Raw genomic sequence first — 23,724 nt, forward strand, 5'->3', positions numbered from 1 at the left:
TCTCTTTCTGCCACCGTGGGGAACGAGGCGTCGGTACCCGAGTGCTCCCCGCTAAGCTGCATCCTGAAAGATTGGTCTAAATTTGGAGGAGCTTGGTTACAGAAAAATTATTTTTTGTAATGAAGCTTGGCCTAAATATGGATTAGGTGACAGAATAATTTGACCAGAAAATGGGTCTTTAAATTTTAATACGATATTGTAATTAAACTTGTTTTGTAAACAGCAAGAAAAATGGACAAAAAGTCCCATATGTTCAAATCTTCTTTGAGTTGTGGAAAAATAAAGAAACTAAAAAGTTGTGAGTTAATGCTGTGTCCCCTTTAGCACCAAAGATCTTAAAAGCAATAAAAAAGATGTGAAGTGATGGAAAGCTTGGAAACAACCATATCAAAGGAGTAAAAATTATGAGTCAAACTAGCAAACTTTATGTTTCTGTTGTTGTACTTTAACTCTTTTTTGTTTGTCTATTTGTTCAATGTATATTTTCAGACCTCCGGATGGTAATATTTAAATTAATAAATACAAATTCTTAAAAGAGCTCTATTCAGATAGGGAAAAAATTAAATAAGTGCTTGTGTAAATATACAAAGCAGAGAGTCTATTTTATCAAAATAACTTTTTGTTCTTTAATCTTATCATGTCCTGAAGCTCTACAACAATTCATAGCCATTTTGGGGTTGTTAGAGTTACTGGAAACCCTTCATCCTTCACTTAGCTCAAACATGTATGTGTTAATCTGAAAATGTTGTACGTGGGAATGGAGGACCCCCCAGCAAGCTGCTTTTTTAAAAAAGCAAAGAGAGTAATAGCACAGGCTCAAGCGGTAAAGGGGTAGACCCTAACTGACCCTGCGAACTGGATGCAGCCAGCACCAATATTAACTTTGGATGGTGTTTGTGGCAAAGACAATATTCTAAGCAAATAGCCCTTGGGTTTTGGTCCCATTTGTGGAAAGGGGGCCAAATTATAATGTAACCCCTTGGGGGAAAAAAAAAGAACTGTGTACAAACTACCACCCTTATCCAGGGGCAAATTGTAAATACTAGAAACAAAACAGGAACAATGGACTGTCGTGGGCTGCCCTCTGTGGAGGAGAAATCTGTGGAAAAATATCCGAAACACCTGCCAGCCATGACAGGGGACTGTCCATCATGCCCCCGTCCTCTCCTCTAACACCCCTTTCGGGAATGGCAAAGCAGATACCCGCTCGAAGATCTGAAAACTGCGCCATTGAAACCCAAGAAGCGCAGAGCACCTCCCCGGGAAAGAGCAGAGACCATGGCTACCAGAAGCTGCGGTAGCGGCTCCCCGTTACTCACCAGCAGCTCGTGGACATCACCCACGCGTGTCCGTCGTGCTCACCCCAACAACTGCAACGCTTGCCTCACCAGATGGAACATAGAGGCCAAGCACAACTTCCAGTAGCACGATGGCAGGTGCTTTACATTGGCCCCTCCTGCTCTCAGAAGGGGCAAGTTACAGAAAATCAACTCCTGGGTCCATCGTGCCAGAGCAAAAGCCTACTGCTTATCAGATCCAGCAGGTAAAGGAGGCCCGAACCCCGAGGCCACACCTGAAGTGAAGTATGCAGTGGAGCCGGTTGGGAACCTGCCTTTCCTATTCAGAAAGGAAAAAACAAACTCTACCAGATACTAAGTCTGTTCTTTCACAGAAACCACCAATAAGTATCCCTGAGAGGAGATACTAATCCTCCCACATACCTGTTTGGCAAATCATCCAATAACCTCATAATACAGGAAATAGGAAATAATTTCTCCTCCTAGAACCCATCTGGCCTCACCAAGTGGCTGCTCCCCTTCGTTAATTATTATCTTCATTCTTTTGGCGATTGCACCCCTGCTCATCCCATGCATGCACGGCTTCAGTTAAGAGCAGTTGCAAACTCTAACTTTTCCTCCTGGACCACCCTCTTACTATGGCTTTCTAAGAGATCAACGCCCACAGCGTCAGCAGGAAGTAGTCACAGAAGGTCGGAGCTTCGTCCCTTTCCCCGCAATAAAGAATATCGCCAACTAGAAGGAGGGAATTGATGGCTGTAGGATGACCCAATACCTGAAAGTAACTTGTTTCTGTCCCTGTTGCTAGGATACAAAGGAAAGAATTGTATGTAAATGAGAAGGTAATGAGATTCAACCTTCTCTTGGTGCCAAATTCTGCTTTTGGTGGTCAAGAACATCCTGTTGAAGCAACAAAAAAGGAAAACCAGCTCCGGCCAGTTGGCTGGACCTGCGCAGAAGCAGCCCCTTGCTGTCCCCGCTTCAACTTGCTTAAGTAACATAGTAAATGTCCCACCCAAGGGTGGAGCCACCCGCCCCTTCCTTGATCGTGCAGTGTCTGTGCAAGCATGATTTCCTGAACATACGAATCATGCAATTATATGACCAGCTATGTGTGTTCATCGCTATGCATAAACACTAACGGTCATCAAAGCGAAGGCTCGGGAGTAACGGGGATTTAAGCAGGAGTGGAACTGCAGCGCGGAGAGGCCGGCCTGAGTCACGTTAGCCGGACCTTGGCTCCTCACCTCTGCAGACGTAATAAATGTGAGTTTGCCTAACTCCCGGGGGGCAGTTTTCTTCACGTCATCTCTGGTTATCCAGAAAGGCCCAGCCGCGAGGCCTGACGGTTCTGTGACGCAGCACTGATTTCACGTTTTCACCCAAGATTGCACTCCAGACCAGAAAGGAAGGCAGACCTGTGTCGATCCAGCGAGGCTCGCGGCAGGGGAGCGCGGGGGCCGCCGCACCCTGCCTTGCTGAGGCTGCTCTCTCCAGCAGGAGTTGGGAGTGGGAGCCCAGGCATTCCTTCAGCCAGCCCCAGGACCGGGAACGGAATGCGGAACCTGCGCTGCGCCGCGCGGCCCCCTGGAACTTGAAGGCTGAGCAGGAGCCGCCTGAGGGAGGATGATGTGGGTGCTACGGCGGCGGGTGCGAGGGCCAGCCTGGCCTGGGGTGGTTCTGGTTCTGGGTCAGGGTCGGGGCTCAGGGCGCAGGGCAGCGTCTGAGCCTGGGCAGGGGCTGCGCTGGGGAGTGGGGGCTTCCACCGCTGAAGACCCGCGGGTGGAGTGGAGAGTGGGGAAGGAGGTGGGACCAGGACAGTGCCCTTAGGTGGGGCAGAGCCGAGGGGGGCTGCAGGGCCGGGGGTGTCCCGGGCTTCTGCGTGACTCCCTGGGGCAGGCCAGAGGACCCGACTGAGTCTTTCCCGGTGGAGTCGAGGACACGGGCGGCAGCAGGTGGAAAGGAAGGCCAGTCTGTCTGCGAGTTGGCTCTTGTGCAGTGGGTGCCAGCACCCTGTCCTCGTCCCTGGGTGTCAGCCCGCGTCTGCATCTCCCAGAGCCTGCCCTGCTCCTGGATCCGTCTCCTTTCTCAGTCTCTCCAAGAGGAGGCAGGAGGAGGGGGCCTGGCCCCGGCTTTGCCTGGGGCCGACTTGGGGTCCTGGGACCTCACCTGGCAGCGCCCTGACTGCTCCACTTCGGTGTCTGAGGGTGTTAGACTCAGCCTTGGGCCGCCTCCTCCCACCTACCGCCGGGCAGCCTCGGGCCATCCGAGGGCGACCGGGCACATGGTGGGGTCGGAGCCCTGAGTAGGCGGCGGGCAGCCGGGGTGAGGCTGCGTGGTGGCACCGCCGTCCCAAAGCCTCTGCTCCAGGGTGAAGAGCACGGCGGCCCCTGTGTGAGAGTGCTCAGAGGCTGGAATCAGGAAGAACAGCCGCAGGGTTGTGCAGGGCCGGAGGAGGTAGAAAGATTGTTCCAGGTTAAAGGTGAGTCAACAGGGCTCAGCCTGACAGCCCCAGGCCGCCCTCCCACTTCCCAGTGCAGGGCTCTTTTTCGGTAAGATTTTGATCGATGAAATTGTGCAATCCGTGTCTTTAGAAATCCCTCGTGCTGGAGCCTAAGGCCATCCTCTGAACTTGGAGCGGGACTCAACTGGCCTCCCTCCTCAGGACAAAGTCCCGGGGCCCAGGCCGGGCGCCACGGGGAGCAGGTCTGAGCCTCTGTGCGCTGCAAGGGACCCCTGGCCTCCTGCTGCAGACCGGCAGGCGGTGGCGGAGATGGGTCAGGACATCGAGGTGTGGAAGCAGGTGTTTCAGGAGCTCATTCAGGAGGTGAAGCCGTGGCACACGTGGACCCTGCAACTAGACCAAGGCCTTCAACCGCACGTCCTCAAGCCAGGGTGGCTGCAATACCAGCAGAGGGTCTTCGCCAGGTGAGCGGGCACCGCCAGGTGACGTAGTCCAGGAAATTCTTACTACGCATGCTGGACGCCTTTCTTGTTCCAATGCCACACTTGTCATTTGAAGGCGATGGGAAGTTAGGTGCCCATCGATCAGGAGGCGTTAGCTTCGATGAAGCTTGTTTTCTTATTGCAATGAACCCCAAACAATCGCAGGTCTGGGTGTAGAGAAATCAGGCTGCGAGGGTGGGCTTCGGGGAGCAGGGAGGAAAAGAGAAGGGGAGGGACGGCGGGTGACTCCCTCGCCCCAGGCTGGACAGGCTCAGTGGGTATGCTTCCTGCCACGGGGCCCCACGCTGAGCGACGTGCAGCCACGGGCCCCTCTACACGGAGCTGATGGAACCTTTTTTGAAATAAAAGGACCCCTAGAGACCACCCGAAGTCCAGTGCTCTCTCTTCCAGGTGGGAAGGCCAAGCCCCGGGGCAGGGGGTGATTGCCCACCGGGCACAAAGGATGAAGCCCTGGGACGGGATCCAAGCCTTCGGGGCTTGCTGCCCGCCTGGGGCCTCCTCTCCGGGGACGGGTCTGAGCGGAGGAAATGGCTCTCCTCCCACCCAGCGGTTTTCCCAGGCTGAGAGCCGGCCTCGGGCTCCTGAGCAAAGTCCACTTACCTGTGGGGTCTTTGAACTCTGAGCTGGCACAGCCCAGAGGACAAGGCCCAAGGCCCCCTTCCAGCCCCGACCCTGAGGGACCCCCAGCGAGGGCAAATCACAGTGGCCGAGTTTTCTGGCGAGTTCCCTCATTTCACCCTCACCTTCGTCCCGTGGGTGGGTGCTGTACTGAAGATAGGGGAACCAAATGTTAACTGGCTCATTCTCCCCAGGCCCCTCCAGTTCACCATCCCAGACTTTGGGTGGCCCTGCTTTCAGGTAGTCAAGGCTTGGCTAGGCCGCGGTAACATAGGAGCCCTGGAATAGCAGTGATTTGCCTCCAGGGCCACCAAGGCACAGGAAGAGAGGGGCGGAGAGTCTCAAGTGCTTCTGTGGCCAAACCTGGAAGTAACATGGATCGCACCTGCCCACATCCGATTGGCCCACTGGCCACACAGCCCCTTCCCAACGGCAAGGAGGCTGGGAACCGTGAGGGTGAGCAGTGTCACTGCCATACTGCAAAGGCGGTCCTGCCGTAACTCCTGTCCCGGGTGGGATCAGGTGCTTCCCTGCCTTCTCTTCTCTCCACCTGTCCGAACATGTACTCATCCACATATGTAAGCTCTGAGGACTGCTCTCCTTCCTGCTGAGGCTTGTACCCTGCAAGGCCAGGGGCCCTCCGAATATGAAGCTTCCCAGGCTCCCTTAAGCAAAGGAATTGGGTTGGAGGGAGGGAGAGCGAACGAAGGGGGAGCTCGACACTGAGATCTCCCTGGAACATCAGGGGACCCTGGGCAACCGAGCAGAAGGCAGCGCTGCTGATCTGTGGGTCCGGGGCTTACGAGCACGCTTGTGTCTGTTTGTGGATTGCCGTTCAGGGGCCCCAGGAATTAAAGGAATGGCCGCCTTTGAGCCATTTAAATCTAAATCCAAAGCAGTCTTGATTTGGAGTCAGGAAACTGGGGTTCGGTCCTCACTTGGCTTCCTGCACCCACGGGGTCTCTGGGCCTGTCAAGTTCCCAGTAAAATGAGCGTGTTGGACTCAGAAGAAGCCCAGGACCCCTGGCGCTCTGGCAGCTTGTATCTGCTCCCTTCACGGTCGAAGGCTGTGTGTCACCCAGCGCGGTGGCGGCAGAAGGGAGCTGGGGGCAAGGAGCCCGGTGGTGTCTTCCACCCTTACCGATGGCCCTTACCGAGAGCAGGCCCTGCCTTGTCGGGGCTCCTCCTCCCTCTGGCAGCAGCCCACGATCTTGGCATCAAGCCAAGCTGAAGGTCGCGTCTCCTGTCTCCGCAGGTTCCAGTGCTCCTCCTGCTCGCGCAGCTGGGCCTCGGCCCAAGTTCAGGTCCTCTTCCACATGCACTGGAGCGCGGCGGAGTCCAGGGGCCGTGTGAAGATGCGCATCTTTTCCCAGAGGTGTCAGAAGTGCTCCCAGCCTCAGTTTGAGGTCCCTGAGTTCAGGCAAGAGAACATCTCCAGGGCCCTGAGCAACCTCGTGTTCCGGATTCTGAAGAAATGCTACAGAGAAATGTCTCAGTCGATGGAGGAGCTCCGCACGGTCAAGGAAATCGCTCTTGAAGGGCCACACGACAGCCACAACTGCGAGGCATGTCTGCAAGGCTTCTGTGCTCGGAGTGGTTTAGACCCGGGCCAGCAGTCTGCAGCACCCCCCTCACTGCCCGCCCCCTCTAAGAAGGCCACGGGGCCCGGAGGCGCTGCTACCGTCATCGACATCCCCTGCGCACAACCACCCCCCAAAGTGGACCCGCTCCCTGGGACAGCAGCTTGCCCTCAAGTCTCTAAGCCCGCCAAGGCTGCCAGTGCTCCCAAAGTCGGAAGCAAACCCACACCACCAGCTGCTCCAGGCCAGCAGCCAGCAGGGCCCCCCTCGCTGCCCGCCCCCTCTAAGAAGACCGCGGGGCCCAGAGATGCTGCTACCTTCATCCACATCACCTGCGGACACCCACCCCCCAAATCGGACCCGCTCCCTGGGACAGCAGCTTGCCCTCAAGTCTCTAAGCCCGCCAAGGCTGCCAGTGCTCCCAAAGTCGGAAGCAAACCCACATCACCAGCTGCTCCAGGCCAGCAGCCAGCAGGGCCCCCCTCGCTGCCCGCCCCCTCTAAGAAGACCGCGGGGCCCAGAGATGCTGCTACCTTCATCCACATCACCTGCGGACACCCACCCCCCAAATCGGACCCGCTCCCTGGGACAGCAGCTTGCCCTCAAGTCTCTAAGCCCGCCAAGGCTGCCAGTGCTCCCAAAGTCGGAAGCAAACCCACATCACCAGCTGCTCCAGGCCAGCAGCCAGCAGGGCCCCCCTCGCTGCCCGCCCCCTCTAAGAAGACCGCGGGGCCCAGAGATGCTGCTACCGTCATCGACATCCCCTGCGCACAACCACCCCCCAAATCAGACCCGCTCCCTGGGACAGCAGCTTACCCTCAAGTCTCTAAGACCTCCAAGGCTGCCAGTGCTCCCGAAGTCAGAAGCGAACCCACACCACCAGCTGCTCCAAGATTTCTAACCCCACAAGTGTCACCATTACGTTTACCTGCCCTTAGGATCGTCGCTCAAATGCCTTCTCCCCCAAGCAGCCACACCACATGGGGTACGGTGAGAGGGCAGCCTGAGCTGAGCAGAGGAAGTCCCCCCACACCGTCTATGGGTCTCCCCACTTCTTGGAGCCCAAGAGCCAACACCAGTTGCCAGGTGGAGAGGAGAGTCCAGATGCCCCCCTCACGTGAGCCACTCTCTTGTCCCACGTGCCCGAATGCCTGGCACGGGAGTTCACGCATTTGCTGCTGTTGCCTCATCGTAATTATTGTCGTGGTTGTTATAAAAACCACGACAATTTCATCCATTTTCTAGAGAGCCGAGTCTGAAGCCTGCATGGCTCACAGAATCATCCGGAGCGCTTCGGAAACCCGCGAGCCCTCTCGCCAACGCCGTGCACAGCGCCTCTGAGGGTGGACTGTGGGGGCTTTGGAGTCTAAAGCTTTAGGCTGAACCTGCTTTTAGCGCAGCGGGCTCCACAGCTGGGGCCACACGGCGGAGGGCCACGGCGAGACCACGGAGGCGGGGAGAGACCTTGAAAATTCCGTTTAATTTTGTTTTTCTTTCTCTCTTTCAAATTAACTATTTCTTGTGGCATGTTTTTTTTATCATGTGCATTAATTTATTACTATAGTGAGGTAAGGTGTAAATAAATAGACATACATTTAGAGTGTACGCTCAACTCTTTCCTTGATAGGGTTGCACGATAAAAAATGTTGGGGACCCTGATCTAAAGTGTGGAAGTTTGCAGATGGACCTTCACCAGGAGTCTGAAAACAAGTAGCTTTAAAATAAAAGAAAAATTCTGTTCTGATTAACGAGAACAATTTTTTAAGAGTCATTCCCACAACGTTTTACCTAGAAATGTGAATTCTTCCACTTATGTGGCTAAAATTAAGCCATTTGCAGCGAACACATCTTTTCACTCACCCCGCCCCTACCCCCTCCCTCTTTCTGTCCCTTCCTACTGAGTCCACTTGTCCCGGCAGCTCCAAGGTGGGCCAAGTCTAGCCCCACCCTGCGCCCTGCACCTGGTGCCATCCTCAAATCCTGACCAGCCTGCCTCCCACCTGTCAGCTGACACCTGACACGGCCCCTCCCACCTTCGCTTGGGTGCAGCCTTTCTTTTCCACTACTAGGTCTTTCCTCTGTCCCTTCCTGGCCGCTAGAGCAGCGTATGCAGGTTGCCAGCCCCTCCGGAAGTGCCCGTCACTGCCGCGTTTCCTTTCATCCCTCCTGGTGCTGTGGGGGGCTCATTTGTTGCGCACCTGTTCTAGCCTCTGGTTCTAGCGGCGCCCCACTTCCCACTCCCCTCTCCCCTGCTTCCTAACGAGGGAGGAGGCGCTGAAGGCCAGTGTATGCTCGAAGACCCCGTGGAGGACGTGTGAACGAGCGGACAGCTCACGCCAGGCTGACGAATGGGGTCTCTGCGCTCTGGCTTCAGAGTGAAACGTGGGGTGTATTTGTCAGCCGAAGGGGTGCTGATGCAAAGCCCAGAACTCTGTTGGCTTTTATAAAGGGTATTTATTTGGGGTAGAAGCTTACAGTTACCAGGCCCTAAGAGTCCAACTCAAGGAAGCACCATAGGAGGTACTGTCTCACCCAAAGTCTGTTGCCACGTGTTGAAGCAAGATGGCGGGCAAGCCCGCGAGGGCTCAGCCTCCCTCCTTCCTCCCCAGGCTCCGTGGTCCAGCTTCTTCTGCTCTCAGCTGCGGGCTGGCATAAGGCTCGTCTCTCTCCCCAGGGCTTGTTTCTTTCGGGGTTCAGCTGCTCCGCTCTCTTCACAAGATCAGCTGTAGACCACCAGGCTCGTCTCTGTGCCCGAGCCGTGTCTGTGGGGCACTGTCTCGCGGCCTCTGCCGCGTCTGATGGAGCCTCTCTTTCCTCACGCACCTGCCTCTCCACGTGTGTCTACTTCTGTGTGTGAGTCTGTTTTATCCCCACCAAGGGGGTGGGGACTCAGACCAAGTCACCCTAACGACGTGGTCAAATACAAGCCCTAATCTTGCTTTAATAAAGTAAAAGTGACACCTCTGAATCTAATACAATCTAGTGCACCCAGACGAACAGACCAGTTTACACACACAATCCAGTATCTATTTTTGGAATTCATAAACAACCCCAAACTGCCACATGGAGGTCCCCATTTCACTCACCACCCATTTACTTCTGTCTGTTCCCTCCTTGGTTGTATTAACATGTGATCCTAGTTCACCAAGTGGCAAAGGACACACTATTTCTGACCCTGAGAAATAAATTGTTTAATTCACATGGAAGAACAAATGACCAAGAACTGATAGACAAGTGTTAGGGGAAAAGAAAAAATATATGTATCTATATATCTCTTGTGAGTGAGTGCTTGCCCTGCTGGACACCACCCCTGCTGTGGTTCAACAGTAGACAGGTGGCTGCGAAGGACCCCGGGGGCCTGGAGGTGGGTGGCCGCCCACGCTGACAGCCGTCCTCCGGGGCCGAGGCAGCCTTGCAGAGCTCTGCCCCGGCCTCGCTGAGGGCTGGACGATCTGCATGACGAGAAGCCTGTCCGGGCCTGGTTTTGGACATTGTGGGGACCTGGTCTATGCCACTCGTGCCCTTGTTTGGAGGTCCCAGCCCATGCTCCTGGGGAGTGGTCCCTCGTCGCAGACCGTGCCCTTTATCCCAGGATGGGGCTTCTTGTGGTGTCACTGGAAGCCAGGGGTGTACGAGGCCCCTCCACCTCTCTGGGCCTTCCCTCCAACTTCCCACTTCCCAGCACGGCAGGGCTGCCCAGAGCTCTGCTGCAGCCTCAGCCTCCAGCTGCTTTTATGTTCCTGGTTTTTCTTGGAACATCACCCTCTGCGTGCACATCTGAGGAATCAGCTGGAGACTTGAGGGAAATTTGAGTGCAGAATTTGGGGCCTCGTCTCTGCAGGTCCCTTCTCCCTGGGATTTTGCCCTTCAAATTCTACATGCTTGAGCAGCCTCAAATTCCAACTTCTGTCTCCTCAGTCAGGTAAAACAATGTGTTGAATTTGGAAATTGTCCACAAGTGGAAGCCAGGGTCGAGATGGGGCTGACCTCGAGAGCGTCTCTTCTCACGAGGACCCCAGCTCTCCAGGCCTGTCAGTGCTGGGTGCTCTTCAACGCTTTCTGACATTCATTTTCTTGCTTTTACCCAGCTTTTATTGCTCTTTTGGGGGTAGGATTAGTCCAAACCTATGGCCAGAACCAGAAAAGGGTTTTGGGGGGTTTGTTAATGGAAAACCTCTGCAGCGTTGTCAAATGCCTCACCCACCATCAAGGGCATTAGTCAGGGTTCTCTAGGGAAAGAGAGCCAGCAGGAGACATGTGTAAATTATATGAGGTTTTATAAAATTGTCTCACAAAACTGTGGGGATACACGAGTCCGAATTCCACAGGGCAGGCTGCAAGCTGGGAATTCCAGCGAAGGTTTCAGTGACTTCCCCAGGAGAGGCTGGCTGGCTGAGGGAGAGATGGGAATTCCCCTTCTGACTGCTGAAGTCATCCCTTCTCAGGTCTTTGAAGGCCTTCAAGTCTCGTTGTCGAAAGCCATCTCCTCTGTTGATTGTAGACGTAAGCAGCCATAGATGGAATCAACTCAGCGATAATTTAAGTCCATGAAATCTCCTCACAGTATCCATCAGGCCAGTGCTTGCTTCATCCCAAGACCAGGCGTGACTCCCTGGCCAGGTGACCCAGGCTATGAGCCCGGCCCTCACGCCAAGGCTCCTGTCCTCTAGCACAGGAGAGGCGGAAGCTAAGCCGGCCATCTGGTACACTGACCTTCGTCTCCTGCAGGATCACCTTCATTGGGGGCAGTGCAGCCTGATAGAAATACCTGATGCCAACCACACGAGTAATTTAAAGTTTTCCAATAACCACATTTAAAAAGTAAAAAGAACCAGGTGAAATTAATATTCATGACCCACTTTATTTCACACAACATGTGTGAAATACTGTCATTTCAGTATGTGAGCAATATAAAAATTATTAGTGAAATACGTTCCACTTCTATTTTTGTACTAAGTCTTTGAAATTGTGTATTTAAAATTCGCAACACAATTCGGACATTATGTTTTCATCAGAAATGCTCAATCTGTATGTAGATTTCATAAAAGGTACAGCTGAAAAAGTAGATTCATATACCTAAGTCGTTTCAAACATAATTAAAGTTGTTCAGCAGCTGAGCCAACAATCGGTTTTAAAATTTACGTTTAATTAAGAGTTCAGTTCCTCAGATACACTAGCCCCGTTCCACGTGCTTAATAGCCACGTGTGGCCGCCGTGGTGGGCCGCGTGAATCTGGGGCATTTGAGCAGAAGGTGGCTTCGCTTCTGGTGAGCAGCCGGTCAGTGTCCAGTCTTCTTGGCTCTCATCTCGTGGCTTGTCACTGTCTTCTCAGCTGCCACCACCCACCCTCCCAGCCTGCTTTTTCCTCCGGGAGGTGATGTCTTCCCATCATTCCTGGTGATTTCCTTCTAAATACTTAGATCCTGGTGTGTGTGTGTGTGTCCATGTGTATCTTTAATGGGTCATCTACACTCTGAGGATGGCCGGTCAGCGTTGGGAGGACACAAATCCGAAATGCACATTCCAGAGGCTGACTGGCATTCGTTAGCCCCTGAGATCCTCACTCCAGAGAAAGCATGCTAGGTTTCAGATGTTTCTACAAGGGACTGCTGATTAGCATAGAAGACATGTGAGGTAATTTTTACTAGTGAAATTAGTGATGAGCAATATAAGTGCTTATACGGGCATCTCTTCCCTCACCCATGGATGAAGGAGGAGACTGAAGACCCCAGCATCCCACCTGGAGGAGAGAGCAGTGGGTTTAAAACCCTGGCCCCACATTCCCCGCTAAGCAGGGGCTGCTGTGGGCTGATCGGGTGTTTTGACATCAGAGCACGGTCCTGCTTGCCTTGTCACATATGCGGGTAGCATGCCTGCACCACCCGAAAGCCAGAAGGCCTGCAGACCGAGAGGCGCCGCTGCGGCCTGCTTGCCCAGGAATGCCTGTTCCTCCAGCAGAATTCTGCCTTCGACCTGCTTTTATCCTGACCTGCTTCCTGAGGCTGAGATGTTGTTGCTCCATCTTAGCCGGGAGAGGAAATTCTCCTCACGGATGTTTTAATGACTATGATAAGTTTAAGAAAATAGATGAAAAATGTATCCTCAAGCATACTCTCCCACCTACTGGGGGGACTTCCCGTGGCCTCCATCCTTCGCGTCCGCCCGAGGTAGCCCCAGCAGTGCCTGCCAACCCCCCGGGGAGGGCCCTTCCCTGCTGGTGGTAAGTGAACTCCACACCGCCACAGGGGCGCGCTGAAGCAAGGTATTGGTACAGTGGGGCAGGTGGAGTCTCGGCTACCTGCTCCAGAAATGTGCTTGTGGCCCCTGGGTCTCTGACCCTACTGGCAGCACTGCCCAGGACACTGAATGGCTCTGCCCACCCGACTTCCTGAGCTGGCGGAGCCAACAGTCCTCAGCCCCTAGCGAGCAGCTCTCGTGCACCGTCGTTAGGTGTCCCGGTCAGGTCCTCAGTCTTCGCTAGGGTACGGTAGTGCCCCAGCAGCTGGCTTGTAGATGGAGAGTTCTCTGGTTCAAAATGTGAACTTGAACAAAAAAGCAGTATCTGCTTGCTAGAAACTTCAGATATAGACGCAGGAACTTAAGGACAGGAAGCGATCCCCAGGGAAGGGGTGGTGTTTTAATTTATCAGATTCAATTACTAAGCAAGCTCAGCCCCGGAGAATCCGGCTTGCTCGGTTATAGTAAGACTCTTAATTACCTAAATTGCCAAGCCACCTTAATTACAGTGTTATTTAGTGATTGTATTGTCCTCTCTTCTATAGTGAGACTATTTTAAAAGTAAAATATGGCAAAGGTGAAGAGGAAGCAAAATTAGCCCTGAAGTGTTACCGCCTAGCTGGCCTGAGAACTGAGACTCCAGGCCAGGTTGCAGAGAGCTTTGGTTTGCGTCGAGTGTGTTTCTAAGCCAGACTTAACATGCGATTCCCAAAAGTAAGAAAATGCCACCTTTTTAAAGAGGCAAGTTCAGGGGAGCATCAGAAGTAATATTTGTGCATCTCAGCACAGAGATAAACGTTGGGAACACAGTAGAAATGTGTGGGTAAGTTCTTGAGACTTGCAATTCATTTTCAGACACTTACTGATTGTCATTTGTATTAGGCAATGCTGGAGAAAAGGGGGACCCTGGGACACGGAGACTGACTGCAGGCAGAAAGTTTATTGGGAAGCTCTCCCAACAGAGGGGGTCTGAAGAATAGACGTCAGCCTCCCCACCAGCATGGTGGGCGTCTTAAGAGAGACTTCAGCCCACTTCTGGAAAGGGGGGATTTGAATTTATACAGTGCATTGCTAGGTGGGGAAACGATAGTCGGTGGGAGGGGAGGGGTCGAGGGTCCGAGAGAGGTGCAGGGGCCAACAGGAAGCCCTGGAGGTGAGAACTTGCCCTGCGTGGCTGGAGGGGGTGGGCGAGGGAGTGAGGTTTTCTGGGAACGTGGAGGAGCGGGTGGTGCTGTGATCTGCAGGGATGAAGGTCTCTCTCTCCCTTTACTCCTGTCTCCACCTGGTTTCTTTGTTCAACCTGTGGGGAGGTGCCGTGCTTCCAGACACGTCGGCTTATGGGGGGCTTGTCTTTCCTCAGTGCATGATGGGGAACTGAGTCACAGCTTGTTAATTATTGCAAACCTAGCGAGGGGGGCCCTCTAACATTGCTAACTCTTTGTGTATATGTCTATGTTGGGGGACCTCGGTATTGGGGTATATGGTCCTGAGCAGGATGGGAGGGTGAGGCGCTTGGGGGCATCGGCTCCATCTGGCTACTTCCTGCTGGAGAAAAGTTCTCTTCATCCTGTCCAGTGGGCTGTGGTTTCGGGTCCCTCAGGGGCTGATATTGTCCCTCAGGCAGCAGAAAGACGCAGTTTATGTATTCCTGGGTTGTTGACCATACGATTCGGTGTGTGAGTTAGACAGGAAGCTGTAAGAGACAAGGACCAAAAAGAAGCAGCAGCAGTAACAACAGTAACGTGTGGGGAAATGGCTTGAATTTGAATGTGGGAATCTGGCTTGAAGTTGAAACGTCTCCATAACGCAGGTAAAAGGTGTGGGCTTAGGAACATCAGCCTTGACTAGATGGAATGCCGTCTGGTCAGCATGAAACTTGTTTGCATGGGGAGGCATTTGAACCTTGTTTGGCCTCTTCCCTAGTATTGCAGGAGCTGCAGCTTTAATAACAAACAACCTTGAAAATAAACATAGACGACTACTGCTTTGTAATTTCTAATAAATACGATGTGGAAACTAGGGTCAAGACTCTCAGTTTCAGAAGCTGTTGAGTCCCCTGGTCCCATCTTTATTTTCTCTCTTGTGTCTTTCTTTCTGTCCTTTTATTTCTTCAGTTCTGTGCCGCCTTCCCTTCATGCAAACCTATTGCTGAGCTGGTCTCAGCAGTAATGGTGTTATAATAGGTAAAAGGATTGATTTTAAGGTTGAAAAAATTAAGAGAGGAATGCGGAGAGCCGTGTTTGATTTCCATAGCTATTATCTCGGGCTCCTTCCTGCTGTTGAGGGTGGAGCGGGGTCTCATCGGGTCACTGTGATGGTGTCTTGGGGGCTAATGGCTGGTATTGAATCTCATGCACTAGGAGGAGGTTGTCCATGTCATTCTGGGTGAAGTTCCAGACTGTTGTTTGATTGAACTGCATGATAGCATGGAGAATGTACGATCCTGCTAATATTAAAAGAAGGAGTGTTATTAGTGGGGTGAATATGGGAAGGAACTATGAGATTCAGGGCTAAGATAATGAGGAAAACCGATCAGACCTAGGGTCAGTAGCTAGATTATTAATATAACTTACTTGATGGGCCACATGCTGTGAGTGACATTAAAAATTAGTTTAGGTATAAGAAGAGTTTACATAGACATACATAGAGTTTTAGCAGGAACAGGAGACTTCAGATTATTAACTGGTTTTATAACAATGTTTGGGTGATTTTTGTTTTTCATGGACTTAAGATTTTCATCCTGCAAGGCTACATAGTATGGCTAAAATGACTTTATTTTTCTATGTTTGTATAGTTTGAGGCATAGGCCACAAAAAATTTTTATCGTTTTTCATTTTGGGCTGTAGGGTGGCTGGCATTTTATACAGGTACTTACATTTTTAGGCAACAAATAGTAGTTGGCTGGTTACAAGAGTTTCATTGCAGTGTTTGTAGTAGTGAAAGCATACTTGTTTCTTCTGAGAGTGGGCGGGGACTGATGTCCACTTGCTGAGTGAGCACAGTGGATACTCACAGATGATGCCCATGAGCTGCTGGCGGGCAGCAAGCAACTGGTGTGCTGCTGCAGGGTTCAGCAGTCACGATGCCCGTTTTTCTTACAGAGCCACTCTCCTGCTTCTCGGGGTTCAGTGGTCTGGCTTTGGATCTTCACAAGGGTATTTGCTTTAACAGTCTCGAGGGGTGTTAGAGGAGTGGGCAGGGATATGATAGACAGTTCCCTGCTGCTGCTGGCAGGCATTCCAGATGTCTTTCCATAGATTTCTTTTCCACAGAGGGTGGTTTACAACAGTTCATTGTTCTGGTCTTGTTTTTTCTATCTGCAATCCACCTTTAGATAGAGGTGGCAGTTTTCAGAGTGAGGGACACTAATTGGTTAAGCTTTTTACTTGCAACAGGGCGTGGTATGCTGCACACACTTGTTATTATTGTTTTTTATTAAGGGGCTATATTGTCATTTGGTCCCTTTTGCAATTTTATTTGTTTAGAGTGTTGCCTCTGCCATACACTTTACTTAAAGCTAATGTTGGTGCTGGCTACATTCAGTTTACAAGGTAAATGAGAATTCACTCCTTTACTGCTTACGCTTGTGCCACTGCCCTCCCTGCTTTTTTTCAAAGCAGTCAGCTGGAGGTTCTCTTATTTCCATGAACAACTTTTCTAGGTTAACACATACCGTGGTTTTCATATTTGAGCTAAATGAGGGATGAAGGGTTTTCAGTATCTTAACAATATTATAAGCTCTATTAATGTGAGAAAACCTTGTACTTTATCAATTACAGTGGAAGGTAATAGTTTTTGTTTTATCCAAGTAAAGAACATTTAAGAATTTGACAGAGCAGCTTGGATTCAATGGCTTTTTTCAATTGTTTGCTCATTTCAGGTTTTTAAGATACCATTGTTTTTGATGCTTCTTTTAATTCTGTAAAAAGAATTATTGGTTAACATATTATTAATATAACAAAATAGGGCTATAGCTACAGATTTTTCATGCAGCCAGATTTTTTTTTTTTTTTTTTGTCACCAGGCCAGAATAGATGATAGGGCTATGCACACAGCCTTGGGAAAGCACTGGAAAATCTACCGGCTTTTTCACTTGAAGATGAATACAGGCTGCCTTGATTTGCCTAAGGAGATACTAGAAAAAGCTTTAGCAAGTTTGAAAACAAAGTGATAGTGACATAACTGGATATTAATTTTTTTAATAAACTAACAATATTTAGGGTTGCTGCATATGGCAGTGGTGTTACTTTAATTTACGATAGCTTACTGTTATATATCACCCCGTGGCAGCTTTCAATGTGAATTGGACAAGTTTGAGTTAAAGCATCTGCCCTGTGGCAGCTTTCAGTGTAAATCAGACAAGTACGAGTTAAAGCATTTGCTTTTTGATTTCCAGGTGGAGAGGTTGTTTTTGTGATACATACCATTTTTAATAATAATTAAAACCATGATTAACAACATTATATTTTAATCTAGTATTATGGTGAAACATTGTTAAATTTTCAGGAATTTTATACACCTTTTAAGTATTCATATGCACCTTTTATTTGTACAACTTTAACAGGGTTAAAGAATCTATTTTAACTATAGCACTTTCTAAACATGTCATTTAAGTTATAACATATTAAATGAACTCAACTATTTTATTACTTCACTTTTTTAAGGTGAAAGAGCAAATTTTTAAAAATAATTTGAAATAAAAGATACTTTTCAGGATTTGATTTTGAGAAAGCAAGTTTGACCATTATGTTCTTTTAACAGTGATAGGACTTGTTTTTCTTACACGGCCACAGAAACTAATAAGGTTAAAGTACAAGAAGTTATTTTGATAAAAGAGACTTTTTTGTACATTGATTAGTCAGGAGAAAAACTGTAAACTTTTGCTGAAACAGACCAACAATTTAAGAAACTTTGTTACTTTAACAGAGAAAGAACAAAATTTTGACTTTGCACTGGTATATTATTTGGCACTATGGCTTTTAAAACTTTATAGATAGACCCAATAAATCTTATTCAACTTTAACCACAAAAATTCCTTTCCATACACCTTCTGCACTTTCTGCATTTATTCAGGTTTTGTCCCATATTTTATTCTTTCTGTTCCCTTAATACAAAAAAATATAAAAATAAAAATAACACATTCTATACACCTTCCATATTTAGCTTACCAAAACAACTTTGGAAATGGTTTCAAAGCAAATTTCTTATAGCATACAATTACCATTAAAATTAAACAAGTCACACTGATGATTTCATTAGACACAAAAACAGAGCTACGAAGCTCACCAATTTGGCTTATAATTCTTACTTTTTTGGTATGGCCGTTTCTAAGTTTTCTATTATTTCACATTTCTGATTTTTTACTTTTCAGATTTTTCTGGAATAAGTGTTGCCTTTAATATGCAAGCTTGTTCTTGGAAATATTTTAATTAGTAATCAGCAACCAGTTTGGAATATTTAAACAGTATAAATGCAGTTAAGCTTTAATTTAGAAATTTAGATATTTAAAATAAATATTTTGGATCATTACTTTGTAGGAGTACATTTAGACTCAAAGGTCAGGAGTAAGCTAAAGGTTTACTTGGAAGAGGCAAGTAATTGTAGGTTTGATACTTTGCAGAGCATCGAGAGGGACAGGATGTTGGGGTTTCCATGGGATGTGGGTAGGATTTTTTAGTTGAACTGTGACTGGTTTGTAATGGGCTGCAATGATAGGAATTTTAGTATTTTAGATTTCGGGATTGACAGAATTTGGCAGAAAAAGGGGGAGCAGAGGAGGGAAGGAGTGGGTGAACAGGTGGCTTCTTAGTGGGTCCAGTAAAAAGAGGGGTTGTGAAACTATGCTGTTGACCTTCATTATTGAGATTGAGGAGCGAGTAAAGGGTTTAGGGGCTTTGGGAAGGGCAGAGTAAGTGATTTTTGTATTAATAAGATATGAAATTAATTGGCTTACCTGCCACCATCAGAGTTACCTGAGGTTCTGCTCTGGAGACAGGTGTGGGGGCCTGCACGGTTCCTGGGTACCTTTCGTCGTCTGTTGCCAGTTCCAGAAGGTCTGGGGGGGTGAAGCCGGGGGTTGGGTCCGACTGGGTCACCGATGCCCTTTTGCCCTGAGACACCTGGGGACAAGGGGACTTGCAGTGGATTTCTTGCTTGCACAGCGGGCACAGCCCTGGAGGAGGTTGTGGTTTGGGGCGCTGCTTGGTCCAGTGCCCAGGCTTTTTGCATTTGAAGTGTGGCCTTGGTGGGTACTTTTGTACTTGCCTGGGGCATGGTGTCTGTTGGGAACCCTGGAGGGTGGAGGATTTACAGCTAGGGTGTTGTTGTTTTTGTGTTTTTTTTTTCTGAGGGACTGCTGTGGTTTTGACAGGGCTGTTGGCAGTGTTTTGTGGTTTAGGGTATTTGCAAGGGTTTGGGCTGCGTGCCAAAAACGTTTTTTTTTCTTCTGGGGATAGACAGGTGGAAAGAATGATGTAAAGGTTTTCAGAGAAAGCTCCTAAGCGGTCCTCTCTCTGGCTTAAATCTGAGAGTGAGAAAGGAATGTGTACTCTATTACTTCAGCTCCTGCTCCTTCCCAGGGCGGTAAGAGAGGAGCTGGGCCTGCGTGGGGTTAGGAGGTGCGTGCTGGCGGCGGAGGGCTGGGCACAGGAGGAGGATGAGCTGGGGAGAAGGGAAGGGGAGAAGGCAGGATGATGGAGGCGGGATGATGGAGGCGGGATGGGGAAGGGTGGAGGGGGAGTTGGAGATAATGCCGGAGGGTTGTATGAAGGAGGAGCTGGGGGGCGTGCGGGATCGGAGTTGGAGTGTGCAGAAGTTTTAGGGAGTGGGAGTGATGATGAGGAAGGTTTCTGAGGAGGTTCATGGTGTGAAAAAAGAATTCAGTAGGAAGGGCAGGATTGGCAGAAGGAGGGAAGGGAAAGGAATGCCGGAACATGAGGGATCTCTGGCCATCTGCCGCTGCCCTGGATAAAGTTCTCTAAGTCTCGGAGAACTTGGAAATCGGCCATTGACTTTCGTTGTCCAATTTGTATTACGGCCACACAGAGGTCAAAGAGAATGAGCTTTTTAGGTCTGATGTCTCCTTCCGGGCACAGAGTTTTAAGGTTATGAAGGAGACAGCCCAGAGGCGTGGTTTTTTGGGGGGACTGAACTTGAATTCCCCATTTTAGGTGGCGGGGGTGAGATTAAGGATCTCTAGAATGGGGGAAATTCTGAGTGAGACAGGCATCCCCGAATCAGTCAGAAATCTCCAAGAAAACAGGAAACGGCGCTTGGAGCCAGAAGTCTCCAGAGCCAAGGGGTTTCTTCCCACGAGGACACAGGCCTTCCACCCGCTATGGCCCTGGGGGACAGTGAGGATCACTGACCGAGCGCTAGGTTTTTTCCCATGGGTTGTCCTGGACAACGGAAAAGGAGAGAGAGCGAGCAGGACCCTCTGATGGAGAAATCCTTAACTCGCCCAGCTGAGATTCAGTGTCCTGTGTTGGGTGGGCATGCGACCACGGCAGAGGCGAGATTCCTCACCAGCCAGTCTCAGGATGAAATCCCAGTCCCAGGATTTCGGCACCAAATGTTGGAGCAAAGTGGGGCACTCGCTGGGACATTCAGACTGACTGCAGGCAGAAAGTTTATTGGGGAGCTCTCACAAGGGAGGGGGTCTGAAGAGAGACTTCAGCGGCATCTGGAAAGGGGGGATTTGAATTTATACAGCGCATTGCTAGGTGGGGAAACGATAGTCGGTGGGAGGGGAGGGGTCGAGGGTCCGAGTGAGGTGCAGGGGCCAACAGGAAGCCCTGGAGGTGAGAACTTCCCTGCGTGGCTGGAGGGGGTGGGCGAGGGAGTGAGGTTTTCTGGGAACGTGGAGGAGCGGGTGGTGCTGTGATCTGCAGGGATGAAGGTCTCTCTCTCCCTTTACTCCTGTCTCCACCTGGTTTCTTTGTTCAACCTGTGGGGAGGTGCCGTGCTTCCAGACATGTAGGCTTTTGGGGGGTGGGGGGCTTGTCTTTCCTCAGTGCATGATGGGGAACTGAGTCACAGCTTGTTAAATTATTGCAAACCTAGTGAGGGAACCTCTATCAGGCAAACTTTCGGAATTTAGAATTTAATGGTGGGGCAAGACAGCTACAAACACATGCTATTAGAGAAACAAGCACGCCCCAGCGGCTCATAAACAGCTAGGGGCTCATGCGGGAAGAGGGCTGGTTCATTAACCTAAAAAGGGGCTCCTAGTGCAAGGCAAACCATAAAACACCAGCCTTAGAAATTGTCTTTCCAACTCAGTATTTTACAGTTGGGGAAAGTAAGGCTCATCCAAAGTGCAGTTTTTTCTCAAGCTTATGCAGTGCATCAGTAGGACTGACTGGCCTTGCGCTCCTGAGTGCCACTGCGAGCCAGCTTTCAGAAGAGAATGGAGGGATTGTGTGTGTACATGTGCACCCAATAGAGAGGTGGCAATACAGACACAGGCAAAATATTTGCAGATATTATTTTGCCTAGTAAAGACATATTCAGGAACAGGGGCAGGGATGGATGCAATGACTTGAGGCATACAGAGAAAAACAAACTAGAAAATGGCAGAAAGGGAAGTAGATAGAAAACAATTTGTGAGCTCATTGGAGACTACAGTCAAACGTTAATTTCAAGAAAGAATGGAAAACCCTTCAAATTCTAGGAAAGGCTATTACACGATCAAAACCTATTTTGATGTCAACTGTTCTTACTGACCAGTAAGGCAGATTAAAGTTGGAACAAGCTGGGAGATGAGAAATCAGGAAAAACGCCATCTCTGTGAATCGGGAATGTACCGGAATTATGATTGGAAAAATGAAAGAAAAACTACTTTAAAGAATGAAGAAATGAATAATATCTGTGAATTTTTAAAGAAAAAAACAATTTTTTGAAAGGCAATAATATAGTATTGCATATTTGGAAGACCAAGAAAATATTGTTACTGTTTCAGAAAAACTAAGAAAAAATATAAACACCTATGTATTAAGCTTGTTTTAGATGTCAGTGGGATTCCCAAGTGGAGATCCATACAGAGAAAGAAAAACCAAAGCCAGATAACGTTTTATGTCATCTATATATCAAAACTAAAGCCCTCATAAAATGAAAAAGAATAACTACCCTCAGTAAAATTATAAATACCAAATCTTGACTAAGTCAAATAGAGTCTGAGGTCTCCGGGTGAAAGCATCATTCATTCTAGGCCGGGAGTAAGTGAACAAACATTTCCTGCACTAACCTGGTCATTAAGGGAATCCCAGGAAGAGGCATCCTAAAGACTCATTCGTCTCCTCCAGCTCACTCCATGAGGCTATTATCCTTCACGGGACAAAATCAGTCTTAGCATCGTGCTTATTGCAGAAGGCAGCTTCATGAGAGGTATTTGCCCAGCACAGTTACTTTAGAATTTACAAGAAGACGCGTCCTTCTCCTTCAGCAGTATTAAAACCGCATCTTTGGAACCTAAGAAACTTTACAGTGAGCTTTAATCACATTGCCTTCCAAAAAACATCAAGCCTATTGTTGCAGAGAATTCCATTTGTCAAGGCCCTGGGGAAGGTCTGCATGGATGGCGTCTGCACCTGTTTTTGTTTGCTTCTTAGTTTTTCATTTCTATTGCACATCAATAGAAGTCTGGTTCATAAATGTCACAAAGGATTCTCCATCCACAAAACAAGTTTTCAGGAAAGCCATGACACTGGGAAGAGGGTGGAGTCAATTCAGTCAAAACTAATCAACTCTTGAAATCCTCATATTTACCTTTGACAATGTCCCTCTCTTGCTTTTTTCTGCCTCTCCCACAAAAGAGAAGCAGTAATAGAATTTAAGGAAACTACATGGAACCTCACTTGGAATCCAAGATAACTGGAAGGAAAACAGACATGTTCATTCCAGCCTAGCCCAGGGCGGTGTCGGAGGAATGTGCACGAGACTGGAGGGCACCAGGTCTTCCCTGGCTCAGTCATTTCCCATCCAGTGAATCTGAATGGGCTGGAAGTCCTCCAGATCAGAGTGCAAGCCAAGGCGACCTAGCTCCCAGCTTCTCCTGAGCTCCCAAAGAGTCTGGTGGGACTTAGCCCAAGGCTTAGGAATTTCCTGTATCCACGCTGTCCCTTCTTCTACATGCCATGGCTAACCAAAGTAGGCAGTGTATGCTTGTCAGATAACCTTTAAGGGTGGGAAAGTAGTCCATCAAAGAACATGTAGTGATGATTATGGAGGATAGGAGTATAAACATCTTGACATGTACCTATTAACTTTAGAGGTCCCCCCAACACAGACAACTCTTTCTTAAACCTTCCCTTATTTTCAGGGTTCATCGAAGCTTCTAAATCTGAAAATTTTCATCAGAGGCCATTTAAAATCAAAGACAAATAGACAAGTAAGGTCTCCACTGATACGTTTAGTGTAGAGGAAAGATTGTTGAAGGCTATGGGCCCCTCGACAAGTTCACCAAGTTATAAAAATAAACATTCTAGGGCGGCGGACTTGGCCTAGTGGTTAGGGCATCCGTCTACCACATGGGAGGTCCGCGGTTCAAACCTCGGGCCTCCTTGACCTGTGTGGAGCTGGCCCATGTGCAGTGCTGATGCACGCAAGGAGTGCCCTGCCACACAGGGGAGCCCCACGCGCAAGGAGTGCGCCCCTTAAGGAGAGCCACCCAGCACGAAAGAAAGTGCAGCCTGCCCAGGAATGGCACAGCACACACGGAGAGCTGACACAACAAGATGACACAACAAAAAGAAACACAGATTCCCGTGCCGCTGACAACAGAAGCGGACAAAGAAGACGCAGCAAATAGACACAGAACAGAAAACCGGGGTGGCGGGGGGAGGAGAGAGAAATAAATAAATAAATCTTTGAAAAAAAATAAAATAAACATTCTAGAAGAACCCCAGGTCTGATTTGGACAGACCCAGTCTTGAGCCTGGATTGCAGGAGCCTAAATGAGACTGTGGTGTAGCAGCTCATCAGTGAACCCAGACAGAGCCCACTGGAGCCCTGGCTCCAAACTGTGT

At 49.5% G+C, this 23,724-nt stretch overlaps 1 protein-coding gene across 1 annotated transcript; it reads left to right on the forward strand.

Annotated features, from left to right (window-relative positions):
• The first annotated feature begins 4,071 nt into the window (after positions 1–4,071).
• RTP3 (receptor transporter protein 3) lies at positions 4,072–8,207 on the forward strand. Its single transcript, XM_058288834.2, has 2 exons — positions 4,072–4,226; positions 6,139–8,207. The coding sequence occupies exons 1-2, from the start codon at positions 4,072–4,074 to the stop codon at positions 7,706–7,708; spliced, it is 1,725 nt and encodes a 574-aa protein (XP_058144817.1). The 3' UTR covers positions 7,709–8,207.
• The last annotated feature ends 15,517 nt before the right edge of the window (positions 8,208–23,724 follow it).

This window comes from Dasypus novemcinctus, chromosome 26 (genome assembly GCF_030445035.2).
Source record: "Dasypus novemcinctus isolate mDasNov1 chromosome 26, mDasNov1.1.hap2, whole genome shotgun sequence".
NCBI lineage: Eukaryota > Metazoa > Chordata > Mammalia > Cingulata > Dasypodidae > Dasypus > Dasypus novemcinctus.